Genomic DNA, 19,468 nt, shown 5'->3' with positions numbered 1-19,468 from the left:
AAAGACACTTTCATACTCCATTGAAAGAAGCATCATAAACTAAGCTACAGGTTTTACAAATGATGATCCAGCAGCTACAGGAGCAACCAACCAAGCTGATGACTGGCGTTATAGCTGGGGATCTAACACATAATCATCTAGGGAATTCTATGCTCTGCTTTTCAAATCCATTTCACCATCACAACCTGTCAGTTGGATCTGGAAATCTAAGTGCTGTAACAAGTTCAAAGTTTTCTCTTGGCTAAATACAAGAAAAATTATAAGAAGGAAGAAGTGTAGAATCAACAGTAATGGTTATATATAACTGTGTTCTATGCAGCTTTTCATCTGTTCAATGAGTATTACTACACCAAGGGCACTGAGCCAAGAAGAAAAGGAGAGCTCTGAAACAGCTCTCATCCTATGTAATTGCAGAGAGGATTCCTGGGCCGTGCACAGCCTTTTGTCATTGGAATAAATAAGTACATACCATTGTAGGGGTTGGACTGTTTTCGCTAAAAAAAAATCAAGTATTTCTTATGCAACTTGGAAGAGAATAAAGACGGTAAATATTTGAACATCCTCAATTAAACACAGTATACAAGAGCCACATAGACAATAGAGTTTGGTGACTACAATATCCATACAAGCTGCAGATCACATAGAAGGATGGTACAACCAAAGATGCAATCACAATTTGCTGGATGGCACGCCAACACCGGAGGTCCGAACCTTCTTTTCGACAAGCTTGGAGAGGTCCTTCACTTCCTCCTTGGGAATATGGCGAGGGTGACTTAACCAAAGGCCTCCATCAACCACCAGGGTAGTCCCATTTACATATTTGCCTGCAAACCAGATTATTAAATACGTCAAATGGCTGAGTTTTTCAGGTGAATTTAAACCATTTCACTGATCTATTGTTTCCTTCAGCTGCACGATTACACCTAAACCAGCAAAAAAAACACAGTAGCTAACTAATTTATTAGCTCTGTGGACAAGCTCTTGGGTATGACCTTATCCCTTAGGTAAGTGGTGCAAAGCACTTATTGAAATTCTGAGAATATTTGACTTCTGATAATCCGGTTAGAAAACATGCAGACAGAACCAACCTGCATCAGAAGCAAGGTAGAGCGCAGCCATTGCTATGTCCTGCTTCTCCCCAAACTTGAACAGTGGCATCATTTCTCGAAGTCCCTTGCTCATTTCCTCAGGTGCAAGCTTTCTCAGTCCCGGGGTGCCTTGAATTGGTCCAGGTGCAATCCCGTTGACTCTAATGTCATAATCTGTTCCCCATTCCAGAGCCAATGATCTTGTGATGCTATCAACACCTGCCTTTACAACCCAATCCGTCAGGACAAATCTGCTTATTCCAATTATTTTACCTTAAGGAGTGTTTCAGAGAAGATCCAGGTACCTTAGCAGCAGAGACATGAATTTGGTACCAAGTCGCAGTGTAATGCAGTGTTGCACTTATGTTAATGATTAGGCCACCATTGGATGGGCCTTTTCCTGGCCCACCCCTTTTCAGATACTTGAGGGCTTCATAGCACATTGTATATGTACCCACAGTGTCAATGTCAAGAACTGCAGAGACAAATTTTGGTCAATACGAACTTCTCTGAAACAGTTAATAATAAGCGAAGTACAATAAACAAGTTCCTGATCTAGCATAGAATTTATTGATCTAGAAGCCTAGCACAAATGCACAATCGACCAAACCAAGATTCTGTGTATTGCTGACAATGTGCGAACGACTGGAACAGAGAGCTTCACTGAATGAACACAAGAGCACGCTTTGATGAAGTACCGGTTCGGAATCCCTTGGGTGTCAAATCCTCCGGGGAAGCAAGGAAGTTGCCGGCTGCACCATTGACAAGAATGTCAAGCTTGCCAAAATGCTCAACTGTCGCCGCAAGCACTTTGGCCGCATCCTCCTCCTTGCGGACATCTCCATCAAAACCAACAGCCTGCACATCACACCATTTGAATGACTAAAGAGTGACAGCAGTTTATGTCTTGATCGCAAAAGAACCATGGTACAAGTTTAGCACATTAAAATCATGACAGGGAGCATATGAATTTTGTTTCACAAGCAAGAGACTCTGAAAACATATATGCTGCTTGCACGGAAGCGTTCCTACACCGAGACCCTTCCTAGACAACGCTGTGCATTGGATTCGAAGAACTTCCACCAATTTCATTTCCAGCACAAGACGATGCGACTAGCAAATTAACATCCATAGCTGCTAGTACCATTACAAGCAAAAGACCGTGTTTTTCCCAGCAAACAACGACAGAAATCACCCAGACATTAGCACCCGGAAACCAAGAACAGTATAAGTGGAAGCTAGGGTGGTAGAAAGTCGATTGGGGACGCACCCGGAGGCCCTGGGACCGGAGAGCGGCGACGGCCTTGTCGAGGACCTCGCGGCGGCGGCCCATGATGGCGACCTGCGCGCCATGGCGCGCGAGCTGGGCGGCAATCTCGAAGCAGATGCCGGATCCACCGCCTGTGACTAGCGCCGCCTTCCCCTTGAGCACGTCTGCCCGGAATGGTGACTCCATCCCCTCGGCTCAGATCTTGCGCGCGCCGGCCTCGCGGTTCCGGAGGCGTCTGGGGCGCGATTGGGGAAGGGGACCGAAGGAGTTGGCGGCTGCGGCCGGCCTCTGTCCGTTTTGTTTATAGTTTGTAGTACTCCACCACAGTCCACACAGCCGCACCACGGCACCGCGACAACGATGGCGTTTACCTTCTCCCTCGTGTTTGCCAAGAGGGCACTGCACTGGTCATCGCATAGGTGCGCAAGCAGGTAGTAGTAGAAAAATTCGAGGGAGAAGATCACAGCAAGGTCTGTCAGTCAGAAGAAGCAGCCCAGACAAAGGTTCAAACATTCACAGGGTCAAGCCGCAACGAAAGGCCCCGGAAGAAGCCTGAAAGGCTTTCTTTCAACTCCTGGTAGTAAACTATTTGCAAGGAGTTGCAACACGAGGGATATGCAAGTTGTTCAATCTTCAATATAACACTCCACAGACAATCTGAACAAAGATTTGGAAGATAGCATGCAAACATTTGGAGATAAACACTTCGTGGTTGGGAGGCCATAACAATCTCATCAATTTCTAATGCGATTTGGAATACATCAACAGTAAATGTTTGAACTTTGCTCAGCTGAACAGACTCTGGTCAGCTGACATAATCAAACTGAGAACAATACTGGTGAGTGGTGACAACAATATGGACATATTCTACACAGAACACACCGAAGAGCTACATAAACAAAGATGCCATCATAATTTGCTGGATGGCACGCCAACACCAGAGGTCCTGACCTTCCTCTCGACAACCTTAGAGAGCGCCTTCACTTCCTCTTTGGGAATATGGCGAGGTCGACTCAACCAAAGGCCTCCATCAACAACAATTGTAGCCCCATTGACATATTTTCCTGCATATCAGATTGTACCATACATCAAATGGCTGATTTTTTCTCCTCGCGAAAAGAAAAATGGCTAAGTCTTCAGGTGAGGCTAAACCTTTTTTTAACAAGGTGAGGCTGAAACCTGCTACTGAGTAACTTACTGAGAAACACATAATAACCATGGGGGTTTAAACTGACTACTTAAGAGACATGCATGAACATAACCAGCAAAAACCACAATAACAAAGCATATTAAGCGTGCACATAACAACCACTTCCAGATACCCTTCAGATAAGCGGATGCTAAGTACTAAATGAAACTCTGTGTACAGTTGAACCTGTTGATAATCTGGTTAGAAAACAGTGAAGAACACAACCCACCTGCATCAGAACCCAGATAGAGTGCGGCCATCGCTATGTCCCATTTCTCCCCAAGCTTAAATAATGGTGTCATTTCTCGACGCCCCTTGCTCATTTCCTCAGGTGCAAGCTTCCTCATTCCTGGAGTGTCTTGAATTGGCCCTGGTGCAATTCCATTGACTCTAATGTCATAATCTGTTCCCCATTCCAGAGCCAACGATCTGGTGATACTATCCACACCTGCCTATAGAAGCCGACCATCAGGAGAAATCTACATATTTCATCCCTTTTCTCTTACGGAGCAGTTCAGAGAAAGTCCAAGTACCTTAGCAGCAGAGACATGAATTTGGTACCAAGCTGCAGTGTAGTGCAGTGTGGCACTTATGTTAATGATGAGACCACCAGAGGATGGCCCTCTCCCTGGTCCGCCCTTTTTGAGATACTTCATGGCTTCATAACACATTGTGTATGTACCCACAGTGTCAATGTCAAGAACTGCAGCAAGAAAATGTTGTCAATACTAACTTCTCTGAGACAGTAGAATAATGAGCACGAAGTACAGTAATAAACATCTTAATAACACATAAGTTTTTGGGGTAACAGGCTAGCACAATTAGGCAAACTAGTAAGATCCAGCTTATTGATGGCAATGTACGCAAATTTGGAACAAAGAGCATCATCAAATCAGGGCGCGTTATGATGAAGTACCGGTTCGGAATCCCTTGGGCTTCAAATCCTCCGGGGAAGCAAGGAAGTTGCCCGCTGCACCGTTGACAAGAATGTCCAGCTTGCCGAAGTGCTCAACTGTTGCCGCAAGCACTCTGGCAGCATCTTCCTGCTTGCGGACATCTCCATCGAAACCAACAGCCTGCACGCCATGGCAATCTTGAATTACCAAATAGTTTACTACATCGAATTTTATATGATGAGTTAGTGCCACACGCATACTGAATTCCAAGTGTACACCCCTGGCTGCCTGCCTGCACAGACGCGTTCCTACATCGCAGGCACTTACAATATTAAACTGATGCGCATTTACAATGTTCAGCGAATGTTTCCTCCACGCAATACTACTCAACCATTCACAAACTCCCTTCCTACTTGCTAGGCAGCAAAGTAGCAAATTTTCCACCAACTAACGAGTAGCGAGTTAGCGACCAGAAGGATCTTGCACAGCGCCGTGCGTTGGGCTCCCAGACTAAACCAATGCATTTGGGTTCGATGAAGGAGATTGGGCTAACGGTACCGAGCACAAAGCAGGAATCTTTAAGCGAAACGCCGTACGGGAGAGCAAGAACACAAGCGCGGTAGTGGTAGGCCGAGCGGGAAGGGAGAGTCGCGTACCCTGAGGCCCTCGGACCGGAGCGCGGCGACGGCCTTGTCGAGGACCTCGCGGCGGCGGCCCATGAGGGCGACCTGTGCGCCGTGGCGCGCGAGCTGGGCGGCGACCTCGAAGCCGATGCCGGAGCCCCCGCCCGTGACCAACGCCGCCTTGCCCCTCAGCACGTCCGGCCGGAACGGCGACTCCATCTCGCGCCCGGGTCTTTGCCCGCGACGCGGATGGGGAGGACGGTGTGGTGGCCTGGTAGGAAGGACCCAAGGAGCACTTGGCACTGGTTGGTACCAGATCGCGTGGCGTGGCCTTGTCTTGGACACGCAAGAAGGTGTTGATTCGTGGTGGATGGACGCGCGATGCCGTACATACATGGTTGAAATTTATTCGATTTTTTTGGCTAGGACAGATTTGATACGGAAAAAAAACAGTGATTCGTCAAACTACATGATTAAAACATGGTTGAAGCTGATTTGATTTTTTGATCAAGACAGTTTGATACCGAGAAAAAGCAGTGATTCGTCAACTACATGATTTAAAACCAGACAGATTTGATACGAGAAAAAAAAACAGTGATTCGCCAACTTGGTCAGAAATGAGCGAAAATACAAAAAGATTCCGTTGCCGGGAATCGAACCCGGGTCTCCTGGGTGAAAGCCAGATATCCTAACCGCTGGACGACAACGGATTTGTTGGTGTTCTGTGCTTATATAGGTAGTACACTGAAAAAATCTGCGTCACACTTGACCTTAGAATTAACACGGTTGCTTAAGCAGCTGTTTTGTCAGTAACCTAGCCCACACAAGCCATACACTCAATTTCTTTGATAATTACACCATACTTAACTTTATGCCCTTACCAGCAGCAGAGGTGGCCCTAGTATTTACGCGATCATTTTTATTGGACATGCATCCCGTCCGTCCGTCCATCCATCGCAACGAGGATGACGATGACGATGACGAACGAGGCCGACGATGACGAACGAGGCCGTGCGGCCCGCTGGGCGACGCAGGCAGGAGGCGCATAGCAGCATCCCAACGCAGCGAATGGGCCCTTACCGGGCGCGCCACCACGCGTGCGCGGATGCATGCATGGCCTGATAAGCCCAAGTGCCCCGGGCGCATCGCGCGAGTTCCTTTTCAGTTGCGGCGTCTCTTTCGTTCGCTAGGCCGAGACAGGCCAACACCTGCTGAGCGCGGCCGGGGCCGGCCTAGGCGAGCGCGACGGGAGTCGTCGTCGTCTCGTCTCGCATCAACGGAGATCCGACTCGACGGGCGCGGACGATCCAGCACAGCAGCCGCCGCCACGTCGCCGGCTGATCACTCTCTCCTGCATGCCTCCACCAGCCGCGTCCTTCTCGCCCAGCGGGGCCGGCCACCGACGTGCCATGATTAGCCTGCAGCCGCCGCGACGCCGCCCGCCGGGGATATGCCGGAATATGCCCGCTCGATCGGTCGCTGCTACACCACCACCACCACGAGCTACACCTACAAGAGTTTTGGTTCAAAACCGAAAAATATTTGGGGATTTTAATCTCTCTCTCTCGTCTGCATACGTAGGCGTGACACGGGTGCTGATGATTTCATGCCGCCATGCGAGCGAGGCGCCAAGGTCCCGAATGTCTCATTGATGATCCTCTTGAGCCACATATGCATGTGTACGCACCCTACTACCGTCTAGTTCTGTGCTGCGAAACTGAAACGGAGGCAAATTGCCAACCACCGAGAAAGAGCATATGTGCCACGTGGATTTCCTTCCAGAAATTGCCGACCACCGAGAAGAACATATACGCCACGTGCTGATAGATGATTGGATTTCTTGAAAACGTTTCTTTCTTCGCTTAGTTCAATTATACGCGGTAAGTTTGATACACTTTTCAAGTGTTTGCCACCCTCTCACAACTACGTACTCTCCTTTAAAAATAAAAGATAACAATTATGCTTTACAATGGAATCATAATGGTAAATGGAATCATAATGGTATACCAGGGGCCCGTGTCGCTCCTCTCGGGGCGACTCGGGCGGACGCTTGAATCCCAGCGCTGCCACCCCTCCCTCCATCCAAATCCCTCAACGTCGCCTGAGCAGCTTGATGTAAGCCTGTCGGTTACAAGGAAGGTGGCGGCGAGGCCTTCTTCCCTCGAGCTGATGGTGCCGCGTGCCTCACCGGCCAGCCAATGGCCTCGCCGGCCACCAAACCGGAACAAGCCTATTGGGGCTAGATCCGTGGTCCTCCCGACCTGATCTATCCCCTGTGGGGACGGATCTAGTGGCTAGAGGCTGGGGGACGTGCAGTGGCGCGTAGGCTCTTGTGGCTACCATGGCTTGGCTGCACGACACGACGGCCGCGCGGTGGTGGCCCGCCGCGGGGCGAGCGGCGGCCGGGCGTGGAGCGAGCAGCGGCTGGTCACGGGTGAGGAGGTGGCGCAATGGCAGCCGGTGCGGCGGATGTGAGGAGGACGCAACTGTGGGAGAGGAGGCCATGTGGGGAGCCGACAGCTACTGTGATGGTGGCCGCTTGTTGAGGCGTGGCGGTAGTGGACGCATCCGCGCGTGGTGGGCACGGAAGCGTCGGAGGAGGCCATGCTTTGGTGCGGCAAAGGAGGCCATTTGTGTTGGTAGTGGCGCGAGGAGGTCGTCTGGCTGCGGCCGGTGTGACACGACGTGAGGAGGTTCAGCAGCGCCAGCAAGGACATGTGGCTGGAGGCCATGCAAGCGAGGAGGTGAGGCGGTCCTAAGGCCACGAGGCCATAGTGGTGCCGCGGTAGTGCAGTGGCCACTCGCGTGGTGCCGCGGCGAGGAGGATCTACACCGATGGTGGGGTGGCATTGTTGTCGACGTACGACTGTGTGTGAGGCGAGATGTGCACAAACACTGACGAAAGCCTTAATCGGTTTAACCGATTACAACGACGGTGACGCCTTTGGGCGTCGTTCCCCTCCTTGGAGGCGTTGTCTTTGTGTTTTTGCATACCCCCTCCTCTGATCGACGTTTGATATGTTTCACCAAGGTGATGAGCCATTGTCTCTAGAAGCTTTGTGTCTACGCACGTGGTGCAGATGTGATTCCAGCGGCGGCAAGGTGGAGGTGAAGTGATTGGAGTAGCTTGGTGGCACCATGTCACCCCCAGCGGCAAAGCGAGTCCGGATCCTTGGAGTGGAGTCCAGTGGCGGAAGTGGCGAGGCTCCCGTTCACTTTAAGGTGATGTGTCCGAGGAGTGGTGTGCGGCGGTGGATGTGGCGAGACCCCCCGTTCGAGTTGCCTTGGAGGGCCAGGATCCGGTGCGGTGTTTTGTCATTTGGTGTGTACGGTGCAGCAACGGTGCTTCGGCGTTGGGTCCTTCATAGCGGTGGTCTTTTCGGCGTGGTGCAGTGTGCTCCTCTATTGTCTTCTGCCGACGCAAGGCCGTGGATTGGGAGATCGACGACCGTGTGTGTGTGATCTAAGAATGACGGCGTTATGGTGGAGTCACTGGTAGCTACACGACTTGCAGCGAACTGCGGCGGCCAGTCCTTGCGTGGCAGCGGCTGGTTCAGCATGGGACATCGTCGAGGATGACGGCGCTGGCGGTGAGGGCTACTTGTCGGCTTTTCTCCTAGGTTGTGGTGGTGCGGCATGGTGGTCGGTGCTCAGGCGTTAGCATTCTGCGGCTTGTGTCGATATCTCAATCCGACCGACCCCATAGTTTGTTTTATTTTGAGTTGAGTTTGGCGCTATCCACTAGGAGTCACTTGGTGGCTCTGTTGTTGTACCCAGTCTGGACTTATTCTTCTTTCCTGGTTCGTTTAAAAAAAATAATGGTATACCAGCCTGAAATTATGATAGTAGGTGCAGTCGAGTATAATACTATTCAAGGCGCAATGTGTGTACGGTGTACCATACGCTCGCCGGCTCGAGCGAGAAAGCGCAACTAACTAATTTGGTTGAAGCCGCAACGCACATATTTGGCAACCGCGCCGTACGGTGTGTAGCTGTATTTGCATCATTGTATGCATCCCGTTTCGCCGACAAATAAGATTGTCTCCAACTCTCCATGTGATGTGACGTGAATTGATTCGAAAACCCACCGATACTTGCACCATGCATGCATGATATATAACATAAGTAAAAGATTCATGTTTCTCCCTCCATAAGTCTTGTCAAGCAAAATTTACCAATTTTATAGGAAAATACACCAACATTTATAATATCAAATTACTTTCATTAAATCAAGCATGGAGTATGTTGTGATAGTGTATTTATTTCACATTGAATATGTAAACACATACACTCAGTCAAAGTTAAATAAATTTCACTTAACACAAAACTAAACTCTTTTATGATTTATAAACTAGAGCGAGCTAGCAGCTGATTTTGACAGCACAAAGTTTGTCAATTCGCAAAAAAAAAGGTTAGAAACTCCAAGGGAGCACGTAACACCTTGGCCGTACATGTACATCCAAACAATGCGACTTTTTTGCTTACTTTGACGATTAATTCCATGATCAAGCGAAGTCAACATATGTTTAGTGCTGCACTATTTTATATTTGGCTCTCATGCTTGAGAACCTAGCTTAACAATGTGTCGCACCCTCTCCCCTTTTTGTGGGATCCACAGCTCCCATCTTTTACATCGTGCATAGTTGACCTACACCCAGTGCGCTAGATTAAGAAGATCTGTAGTGGTAATCTTAGTACTGTCTCTACTTACGATAGAATTTAAAAAACGTTCCTAAGACTCGAACTTTGGTTAACATGGGCCATAATCAAATAACAGCATCCATCAGCCACGTACGCATCCGTACATCCGTTCTATGAAATTCAACCAGGTAGTACACGTACTCAACGTATAGGAGGAAACAAAAACAAAATTATTAAAAACCTCTCAAGTAATTAAGGAATTTTGTTCCGACTTCCGTGCCCAATGAAGAGCTAATCATGGAGGACAGATTGGAACCAATGGATATAATAAATTAACTCCAATAATGCTCACTAGCTGAAGAACCTAATTGGTGATGCAGACATGCAGTGCATGTAAGCGACCAGAAATTGTAGTTTTCTATGAGCGCATAATTCAAAATTCTTCCTGCAGATGCTCCTGTTAACATTCAGAAATGAACGTCCCTAACGCAATTCATCTTGTAGAATATGCCTCACTAATTGATTGCCTCACCAAACTGTTTTTTCTTTTATTTTCCTTTTTTTTTCATTATGCTTGACGTCCTGGCGCTCAAGATGGATCACTTGGACGATTTTTCAAACATCGAGCTCGTACTAAATTTTGTCTACGTCACGCGTGCATCCCTACTATGTTATTAAGATGGCGTTTGGTGTCCTTTGCTTATTTTAGCACGTGTCATATCGAATGTTTAGATACTAATTAGGAATATTAAACGTAGACTATTTACAAAACCCATTGCACGTATGGAGGCTAAACGGCGAGACAAATCTATTAAGCCTAATTAATCTATCATTAGTAAATGTTTACTGTAGCAACACATTGTCAAATCATGGACTAATTAGGCTTAATAGATTCATCTCACCGTTTAACCTCCACTTATATAATGGGTTTTGTAAATAGTCTATGTTTAATACTTCTAATTAGTATCTAAACAGTTGATGTGACGGGTGCTAAAAATAAAAATAAGTAAGAGTAACCAAACCAGGCCTAAAAGAGAAGGGGAGTCGGATATATCATTCAGCCTTGGATATGACAAGCAAACTAATCATCACACTTTTTGAAAAAAGAAAAAACGGCGGACGTACAGAAGCTCCGACCACATGTATTACTAGAGGAGTTCTATCAAGGTTGACTAATCATCATATTTTGGAGCATTGCAAGGGGTTAACAGTAACGCTAGCTACCTAGTTGTCAAATTAGGTCAGGATCAGTGCACTTCCTTCTCACAGTCTCACTCAAAGTGCTCCCTACTTTCTTGTTCTCGGCATTATTATTGCTTGTGGGACACGTGCAGGGTGTTTTCTAGCTAGGAATTATCAACAAAAAGAGGTAAAAAATGCAGTTTAACAGCATAAAATAACTTACCATTATCTAGCTAACTGAATAGTCTCCTCTTCTTCCCTCTTTCTTTCTTTGCTGTAAATAACTCCATTTTTATTCATATATTATAACCCACTGTTTCCTAAATTAAATTTTACAAGTTCAAACTCCAAAAGCACCCACGCGTTTCGCTTTGCTTCTAGATAAAAAAGAGATATTTTAAGTGTGTTGAGCTACCTGCACCGATAAGTCAAGTCTAAAAGGCTAATACATAGTATTTCGACCGAGAAGAAAAAGACGGTGTCGCCACCAAGAACAAGTTTCCTTTTCTTATCTTTTGCTCGATGTAACTTGACCAATATGGAGCTGGACAGCTTGCAACCCCACACACTCACAGAAAAGAAAAAAAGTGAGTTGGATGATAGAGAGAGGGGGGAAACTGCCAGTATGAGAGGAAGAATGATAATCCTATCAAGTATCAGCCCGCCAAGGAAGCATATATGGTGGTGGAGCATGCATCACACCACCTGCAGAGAATAACATCCACTAACGCTCCCATGCATCATCGATCTCACTGGTTCACAGAGAACCATCAGCTTATCCATGACCTGCTGCGCCCTCCGGGACTCTTGGCCATGCCTTTCAGGTGCTCTTACTGTAGTGCCATGAGCCCATGACTCCTTTTTCAAATCATAGGAGGGCTTTCTGTCAAGAGAAAAAAAAAATCATAGGAGGGCAGAAGGGTCATTTTCTGCAAGTTCATGTGGATAAAATTACATGCACCAACATACCTGCAACCTACCTGGTGATGTGTACGCTGATGAGCCAGTTCCGTTTGAGCCGTGACGCAGGCGCAGTGGCTGCACCTGCACTAGCCGTCGCGCTCACCGTCAGTCAGAACTAACCTTGCTGCTTGTCTGACGCACATCTTGGCATATTCAGAACTAACCTGAAAAACAAGAAATGTCAGGGCTTGCAAACGTGAAGCATGTAAGGCATATAAAACTATTTCTGGTTTGTGCATATTGATTCGTGACTTTTCATGTGGCCGTGAATCAATTGCATTATTGCAATCGTAAAGAAAACAATATTTTGATTTTTCAGCGGCGAGAAAAGGTCACAGGGAATTAGTTCCCCGGGCATAATTCCCCTGCATTATTACTTGAACAAAATCATCGCATTCCATTCCAATTCCCTTGCATAATTGCAGGGCTTTTGTTCTTAAGAATATATGGCAAAAACACAACAAGATTCCTACAAGCCTATCTACCAGCATGTTTCGCTGCTGGACACCAGCCAAGGCTTTCAGATGTAGGCCTCTCGGAGGGACCAGCTGTGGCAGATGTAACAGTATCCGAAATTGTCCATTTTTTGTAATGTTATTTGGCACATTAACTACTGATAGAGCTCTCTAGAAAAGGACGCATATGGATGGGGGAAGTTTGAATTAGGTATGTGAAAAACGCTCTCTTGTATAGATGCATTGCATAGCAAATGGGTAGCCACAAGATGCATCTGGTGGCGGTTACACGATTTGATTAATCTTTCTCTCATTATTTTTATGAAAAAAGAACAGTGTAAATACAATAAAGATAAACTAAAATAAACTGGCTCAGGTTGTAGATCATTGAACTTTAAAAATGGCGTCCCACTAACTGACTATTGGTTAGTGCTGGTAGTCTAGATGACTAGAACTCCAGATACTATAGAAAAATCCCGGCACATATAAAAACCAACAATGTCAAACCACAAATTTTAGATATTCCAAGTTGCAAGTGAGCAAACAGGTACCAAGTACCATACCATACTACTAGCAGACAAGATGAACTGAAATGAAATACTAGTTTAACAGAGAAGGTGACAAATCTGGATCCCAAGATCACCAAATGAACATGAACTGATTAATTAAGTAGTTCATGAAGCAGAATCAATGCCAGTAAGACGGTAATATTTTTCTTTAGATGACTAAGACAGTAACTTTCCATGTCATTATGCCAACATTAGCATCCTCAGCAGTTTTTACGGTCCGGTCTACACTCTACAGGCTACAGCCATAAAGCACTAGCAGCCACCCAGTCAGGCAAGAAGATGCAAGAGCCAAGAAGCACAAAACTTCTTTGCTCTCTCCTCCCTCCCTCCCTAGTCCCTAGTCCCTCCTTTCCTATCATCTTCTTCCTCAGTTCTTCTCCTTGTCTGTAATTAGCGGCAAAGTTGCAATCATTCTTATCCAAAGGCAGGAGGTTTTTGTCATTTATTTCTAGACCGAATTGTATTTCGAAAAAAAAATTCTAGACCAAATTCGTGGGGGCGTCCCACCTGCCATATCTCCTTGTAGTGCCCAGGCACCTGCTGCTCCTGGAAGTATTTCTTGCCTTCTTTCGCTCCGAACGGGTGGGTACTGCTGCTGCTTCTTCTTCCTCCTGTCTCCACCTGACCACCTCAACCTTCCTCCGACCTCCTCGCGCGGCTCTTTTGCTTCGCCTGTTCGGGGCGGTCTTGGCGCCCGCGGCGTCAAAATTCGATTTTTGTTGAGGTCTTCGGGACAAAGGTTGGTTTTTTGGTCGGGATTATTCGTGGCTACAGGAACCTGTGGCCTATTTCTGCATAGTGATTTCGGTCTGTGCTGTGAGTTTGCTGTGATTTCTCGCCGCTTCGCTGTGGGACGGAACATTTTCGTTTCTTGCAAACACCAAAGTGGTGGAAACAGTTCTTCAGGAAGCAGAGAGCTGCTTGGTGGGGAGATTTGGTTGGAAGGCTTGGTGCTTGCTCCAATCTTTCTTTGATGAAAGAATTGAATGCACTGATGCTGGTGACGAGATCCGAGTCTGAATATCGAGTGTGAGATAGGAGTCTCAATACGGTGTTCGTAGGACAAAAATTTTCGTTCGAGGAACTGTCGCTGAGGGGAAAAGAGGTCGATGGCGTCGCTGTCAGAAAGTGAGGTGACAAATAGGGGGAGCATGTGGGAACTAGATCAAAACCTTGATCAACCCATGGATGAGGAGGCAGGCAGGCTGAAGAATATGTACAGAGAGAAGGTCTGGCATTTCTCCTTTTCAGTGTGTTTCATGTTGGTTTTGTTTTTTTGATGCCAAGAGTTGAATTTTACCTGAATACTTGCAGTAGATGTAAGATTAGTGTCTGCATGTGACAATCCATTTCACTGTGCAGACCGTTCTCTGAACACATCTAGATTCTAGAATAAATGCGCCACTTCAGCATAGGTTCTACATTTTTACTGCATGAACAATTAAATTGCCATTTGTTGAGCATGACTGAAGAAACTTGGTATGACTCCTGGGATCATGTTACCATTTTCCTAACTAAGGACCTTTTGTTTTACTCAAGTCTTTGGTTCATTCTACCCTAATGAAATCACTACCAGAAGAATCTTTGGTCCGAAAGAAGAATGCTAGTTTGTGATTTAAGTAAACAGATTTCTAAATCAAGAATTTCTGTTGACTGTTGTTTCCTTTCGTGCAGAAGTTCTCATCAGTTTTGTTAATACGGCTGGCATTTCAGAGCCTTGGGGTGGTCTTTGGTGACCTGGGCACATCGCCTTTATATGTGTTCTATAATATCTTTCCTCGTGGAGTAGATGACGATGAGGATGTTATTGGAGCTCTTTCCTTGATTATTTACACCCTCACTCTCATTCCTCTTCTGAAGTATGTTTTTGTTGTCTTGAGGGCAAATGACAACGGTCAAGGTACTTATCCTCACAACGTGTAACCAAGTTTTTGTTTAAAAGCAAATGCCTAACCAACCCCTTGTATGGTCTGATAAGCGCCTTAGAAAAATGAAAGACTAACAGCAATACTTCTCTAAACACATAATTGTACATATTAGAAAATTGTACGCACCATCGGACACTGCTTGAATTTATTAGAAGATTACCTTTCTATTCTGGAGAGATTCCAGAAGTTTCTGCTAAATTGCATTCTTCTGATGACCTCAGATCATTTTAATTTGCTCAATGCTGGAGATATCACTAGATTTCATAATTTGTAAGGTAACAACTTCTCGCACTTTCTTGCAGGTGGTACATTTGCTCTTTATTCCCTATTATGCCGTCATGCAAAGATCAACACCATTCCTAATCAACACAGGACTGATGAGGAATTGACGACATATAGTCGGCAGACCTACGAGGAGAATTCAGTTGCAGCAAAAATAAAGAGATGGCTAGAGGCACATGCATATAAGAGAAACATTCTTCTTATTCTTGTTCTCATTGGTACTTGTACAGCAATTGGAGATGGAATCCTTACTCCTGCTATATCTGGTAGACATCATCACTTTTTGTGAGCAATGCTAAGCACACATTGTTTTGAGTAAATCTGATGGTTTGCGTTTCCTGTAGTTCTTTCTGCATCAGGTGGCATAAAAGTTCAGAATCAGAACATGAGTACTGGTATGTTTTTGCCATTTTATATTATTTGAATCTCTGTATTGCAACTTTGATTGTCAATGACAAATACTGTAAGCAAACAAAAGTTTTTTCTTGCTGCAAAGGTCGAAGGAAATTAGTGTAACACTTATCTGTTTTTGTTGATTTACGTATCCCAATCTCATTACTACATCCATCCTTTTTGGTTTTACTACAATGATTCCAATATCTGAATCTATCCTTTACATAATTTGATATAGTAAAACTGTTTCATATTTGCTTTCCTCTGCATCTTGCAGATGTTGTTGTGCTTGTTGCAGTGGTCATCTTGATTGGGTTATTTAGCATGCAGCACTATGGCACAGATAAAGTGGGATGGCTCTTTGCACCGATAGTTCTTCTCTGGTTCATCCTAATCGGAAGTGTCGGAGCTGTGAACATACACAAGTATAATAACTCCGTGTTAAAAGCATACAACCCAGTATATGTATACCGGTTTTTCAGACGGAGATGGAACTCTGACATATGGACCTCTCTGGGAGGAGTCATGCTTAGCATCACAGGTCAGAGTCAGATCACTGTAGTTTTTTCTTTTAAGCAATAGAGTTCACCTTTCATCAACCTCTATCAAATCCATTGCAACATGAAGCATTATTATTTTTTGATTCAGGAACTGAAGCATTATTTGCTGATCTCTGCCACTTTCCTGTATTGGCAATTCAGGTAAAATGCTTTCAGTATCGAGTAGCCATATGCATATGTAATTACATGTTTACTAAAGTGAAGATATCTGTTTGCAGATTGCTTTCACCTTGATTGTGTTCCCATGCCTTCTACTGGCATACACAGGGCAGGCTGCCTACATTATTTCCCACAAACAACATGTGGCCGACGCCTTTTATCTGTCCATTCCAGGTCCCCCTCATCTATAACATCTTACCATTCTGTTCACTACTAATTTCAAGACACAGCTGTCAGTGTGCCACCATATGATGTCTGCTAGGTGCACAGTATGTAGCATAGTGCACAATACATTATTGATAGTGTGTACTGTCACTGTGCACTATTACTTTTTGTAATTTGGTGCTCATACTGATACCTTTGATCATTGCAGATGCCATATACTGGCCAGCCTTTGTCATAGCAACTGCTGCAGCAATCGTTGCAAGCCAAGCCACCATATCTGCAACCTACTCAATAATAAAGCAAGCTCTTGCACTAGGCTGTTTTCCCCGCGTGAAGATAGTCCACACCTCGAAGAAATTCCTTGGGCAGATTTACATCCCTGACATCAATTGGGTCCTTCTGGTTCTTTGCATTGCTGTCACTGCCGGATTCAAGAACCAAAGCCAGATAGGAAACGCATATGGTAAGGTTTCCTCTGAAAACCAAAGACATTCAGTATGAGAACAGTTGGAACTGAATTTTCATGATATGACCTGCACTTTAATACTGCATACTACATCAGACAACACTTAACTGTCACATTCATACTGAATGTACAGGCACCGCCGTGGTTATAGTTATGCTAGTTACAACATTCCTCATGGTGCCGATAATGCTGCTGGTGTGGAAGAGCCACTGGGTCCTGGTCATCACCTTCATCGTGCTCTCGCTCATGGTGGAGGTCCCCTACTTCGTGGCCTGCATACTCAAGATCGACCAGGGCGGCTGGGTCCCGCTCGTCATCGCGACGGCCTTCTTCCTCATCATGTACGTGTGGCACTTCTGCACCGTGAAGCGTTACGAGTTCGAGATGCACAGCAAGGTGTCCATGGCCTGGATCCTTGGCCTCGGTCCGAGCCTCGGCCTGGTCAGGGTCCCGGGGATAGGCTTCGTGTACACGGAGCTGGCCAGCGGCGTCCCCCACATCTTCTCCCACTTCATCACCAACCTGCCTGCGATCCACTCGGTGGTTGTCTTCGTCTGCGTCAAGTACCTGCCGGTGTACACGGTGCCGACGGAGGAGAGGTTCCTGGTGAGGAGGATCGGGCCCAAGAGCTACCACATGTTCCGGTGCGTGGCGAGGTACGGGTACAAGGACCTGCACAAGAGGGACGAGGACTTCGAGAAGATGCTCTTCGACTGCGTCCTCTTATTCGTCCGGCTGGAGAGCATGATGGAGGGCTACTCCGACTCGGACGAGTTCAGCGTGCCGGAGCGGGGGGGTGCCGGCGCGCTGATGAGCGGCGGCGCGAGCGCGTTCCTGGGCGAGAAGACCTGCAGCACCATGTGCTCCAACGGCGAGCTGAGCTTCTCGTCGCAGGACTCGATCGTGCCCGCGCAGTCGCCGCGGCCGCCGCTCAGCAGGGGGATGACGGACAGCGGCCTGCTGACGACGAGGTTGTCGGCGGGGCAGGCGAGCACGGTGGGCGACGAGCTTGAGTTCCTGAACCGGTGTAAGGACGCCGGCGTGGTGCACATTCTGGGGAACACCATCGTGCGCGCGCGGCGGGACTCCGGGATCGTGAAGAAGCTCGCCGTCGACTACATGTACGCCTTCATGAGGAGGATGTGCAGGGAGAACAGCGTGCTCTTCAACGTGCCCCATGAGAGCCTGCTCAATGTCGGTCAGATTTACTACATCTGAGAGATTAACTTCTTCTTCCCTTCCGTGTTCGAATCTTGTTCTTGGTTCCTGGATATGTACATTCTCTTGTACAGAATAAGACAATGGATTAGAAAACAATTTCCCCACTTCTCTTCCTGTTCATGTACAGCTCCAGCTGAGAGTGCACAAATCGTTTGGGGCACGCGCGGCGTACGTTCCTCCTCCGTCGAATTAAACACCCGGGTTTTCACGCGTGCTATGCGAATTGTTGGCCGCGCCGGTCGTCGTCCGCGCGGCGGCGGCGCCGCCGGCTTGTCCGACGCCTGGCGGACGGCCAGATGTCAAACGGCAGGGGGGCCGGCGGAGAAGGGTTCTGCAGCGGTACATAGAAGACCACGATGATGGTGGGGGAGCGGGCGACTCACTTGCACCACCGCTAGATGATCTCCGGCGAATCCATGTCGCCGGCGGCCTCGACGGCGGGCGGCGGACGGGCCACGAGACACAGAACCGAGTATGGCAGGTAGAAATCCGATTTAAGTTAGGGGTTTTTATGAAAATATTTGGATCGCTATAAATAGTCACGATCCCTTGTTAGAGGGTTATTTATAAATAATCGGTTCGTGATATTAATCACGATCCAAATTAGGAAGTTTTGTGAAAATAGTAGGAATTGGTATGAAAATAGAAGGAAGTCTGGCCAAGAAGTTTAAAAATGTAGGTTTGGCTGTAAGATTGTTGGTTCATTTGGTGGCAACGAAGACAAGTTGTACATGGGGAAGAAACTCAGAGTCCAGCCAGAGCAGCCATGTCAATTGCGGCGATCACAACAAATTATGCTTTAGCGCCCAAGATATCGACTGTGGTCAACAATTCTTGGAAGAATCCGGTGGACGAATTCCTTATGATTAATGTAGATGGATCCTTTGAAAAAATTACGGGGTGGGAAGTATTGGCGCGCGGTCATACGAGATGCCTCGAGCGGCTTCATCACAGCTTCGTATAGCTATATCTCTCACGTGCTAGACGCAGCTGTGGCGGAAGCTTCAGCTTTGAGAGACAAACTATTATTGGCCAGCAGATTGGTTCCAATCGGGTGCAAATCCAAGCTGATGGTACGGAGGTGGTTGATACAATGCTAGGTGGAGGTTTCTCAACTACGGCTTCGGCGGCAATATACGACGAATGTTGTCGGCTTTGGACGGACTTTGCCGCAATTTCTATTAGCCACTGTAATAGGGAGAGTAATTCAGTAACTCATGAGCTGACTAGGCAAGCCATGTTAAGAAAAAAGTTCATGTGTTTGGATAGATGATCCCCTGCATCTATTCGCCAATTTCTTGTAAATGATGTAACTATTCTCGAATCAATAAAGCTTGCCGAATGGCTTAACCTCGAAAAAAAAAACGCGATCCAATTCAATTCAGGAGGCTTAGTGAAAATACACAGGGGCTTTATGT

General features: G+C 46.8%; 3 protein-coding genes and 1 non-coding gene across 5 annotated transcripts; 1 reads left to right on the top strand and 3 right to left on the bottom strand.

The window, feature by feature from the left end:
* Window positions 1-419: 419 nt before the first annotated feature.
* Window positions 420-2,666, bottom strand: LOC101779665 (peroxisomal 2,4-dienoyl-CoA reductase). The gene is made up of 5 exons (XM_004976740.4): window positions 2,359-2,666; window positions 1,787-1,946; window positions 1,394-1,563; window positions 1,089-1,311; window positions 420-824 (listed from the first exon to the last, which is right to left on the bottom strand). Exons 1-5 carry the CDS (start codon window positions 2,542-2,544, stop codon window positions 670-672), a joined length of 894 nt encoding a protein of 297 aa, XP_004976797.1. The 5' UTR covers window positions 2,545-2,666; the 3' UTR covers window positions 420-669.
* Window positions 2,667-3,035: 369 nt separating this feature from the next.
* LOC101780066 (peroxisomal 2,4-dienoyl-CoA reductase) lies at window positions 3,036-5,372 on the bottom strand. Its single transcript, XM_004976741.4, has 5 exons — window positions 5,100-5,372; window positions 4,464-4,623; window positions 4,081-4,250; window positions 3,777-3,999; window positions 3,036-3,422 (listed from the first exon to the last, which is right to left on the bottom strand). The coding sequence occupies exons 1-5, from the start codon at window positions 5,283-5,285 to the stop codon at window positions 3,268-3,270; spliced, it is 894 nt and encodes a 297-aa protein (XP_004976798.1). The 5' UTR covers window positions 5,286-5,372; the 3' UTR covers window positions 3,036-3,267.
* A 332-nt stretch (window positions 5,373-5,704) lies between these two features.
* TRNAE-UUC lies at window positions 5,705-5,776 on the bottom strand. The gene has a single exon. It is a non-coding gene; the product is annotated as a tRNA-Glu (tRNA).
* A 7,402-nt stretch (window positions 5,777-13,178) lies between these two features.
* On the top strand, window positions 13,179-18,170 carry LOC101779276 (probable potassium transporter 11). Of its 2 annotated transcripts, none has more exons than XM_022828293.1 (9): window positions 13,179-14,105; window positions 14,554-14,776; window positions 15,107-15,352; window positions 15,431-15,481; window positions 15,757-16,020; window positions 16,128-16,180; window positions 16,258-16,372; window positions 16,572-16,826; window positions 16,963-18,170. In XM_022828293.1, the coding sequence occupies exons 1-9, from the start codon at window positions 13,986-13,988 to the stop codon at window positions 18,045-18,047; spliced, it is 2,412 nt and encodes an 803-aa protein (XP_022684028.1). In that variant the 5' UTR covers window positions 13,179-13,985; the 3' UTR covers window positions 18,048-18,170. The 2 variants fall into 2 exon arrangements, with proteins under 2 accessions (XP_022684028.1, XP_004976796.1); XM_004976739.4 differs by having other exon boundaries at window positions 13,180-14,105; window positions 14,551-14,776.
* The last annotated feature ends 1,298 nt before the right edge of the window (window positions 18,171-19,468 follow it).

The sequence above is a fragment of the Setaria italica genome, chromosome VII (assembly GCF_000263155.2).
Source record: "Setaria italica strain Yugu1 chromosome VII, Setaria_italica_v2.0, whole genome shotgun sequence".
NCBI lineage: Eukaryota > Viridiplantae > Streptophyta > Magnoliopsida > Poales > Poaceae > Setaria > Setaria italica.
Note: the sequence above shows the minus strand (reverse complement) of the source record. Positions and strands in the feature narration are given on the sequence as shown.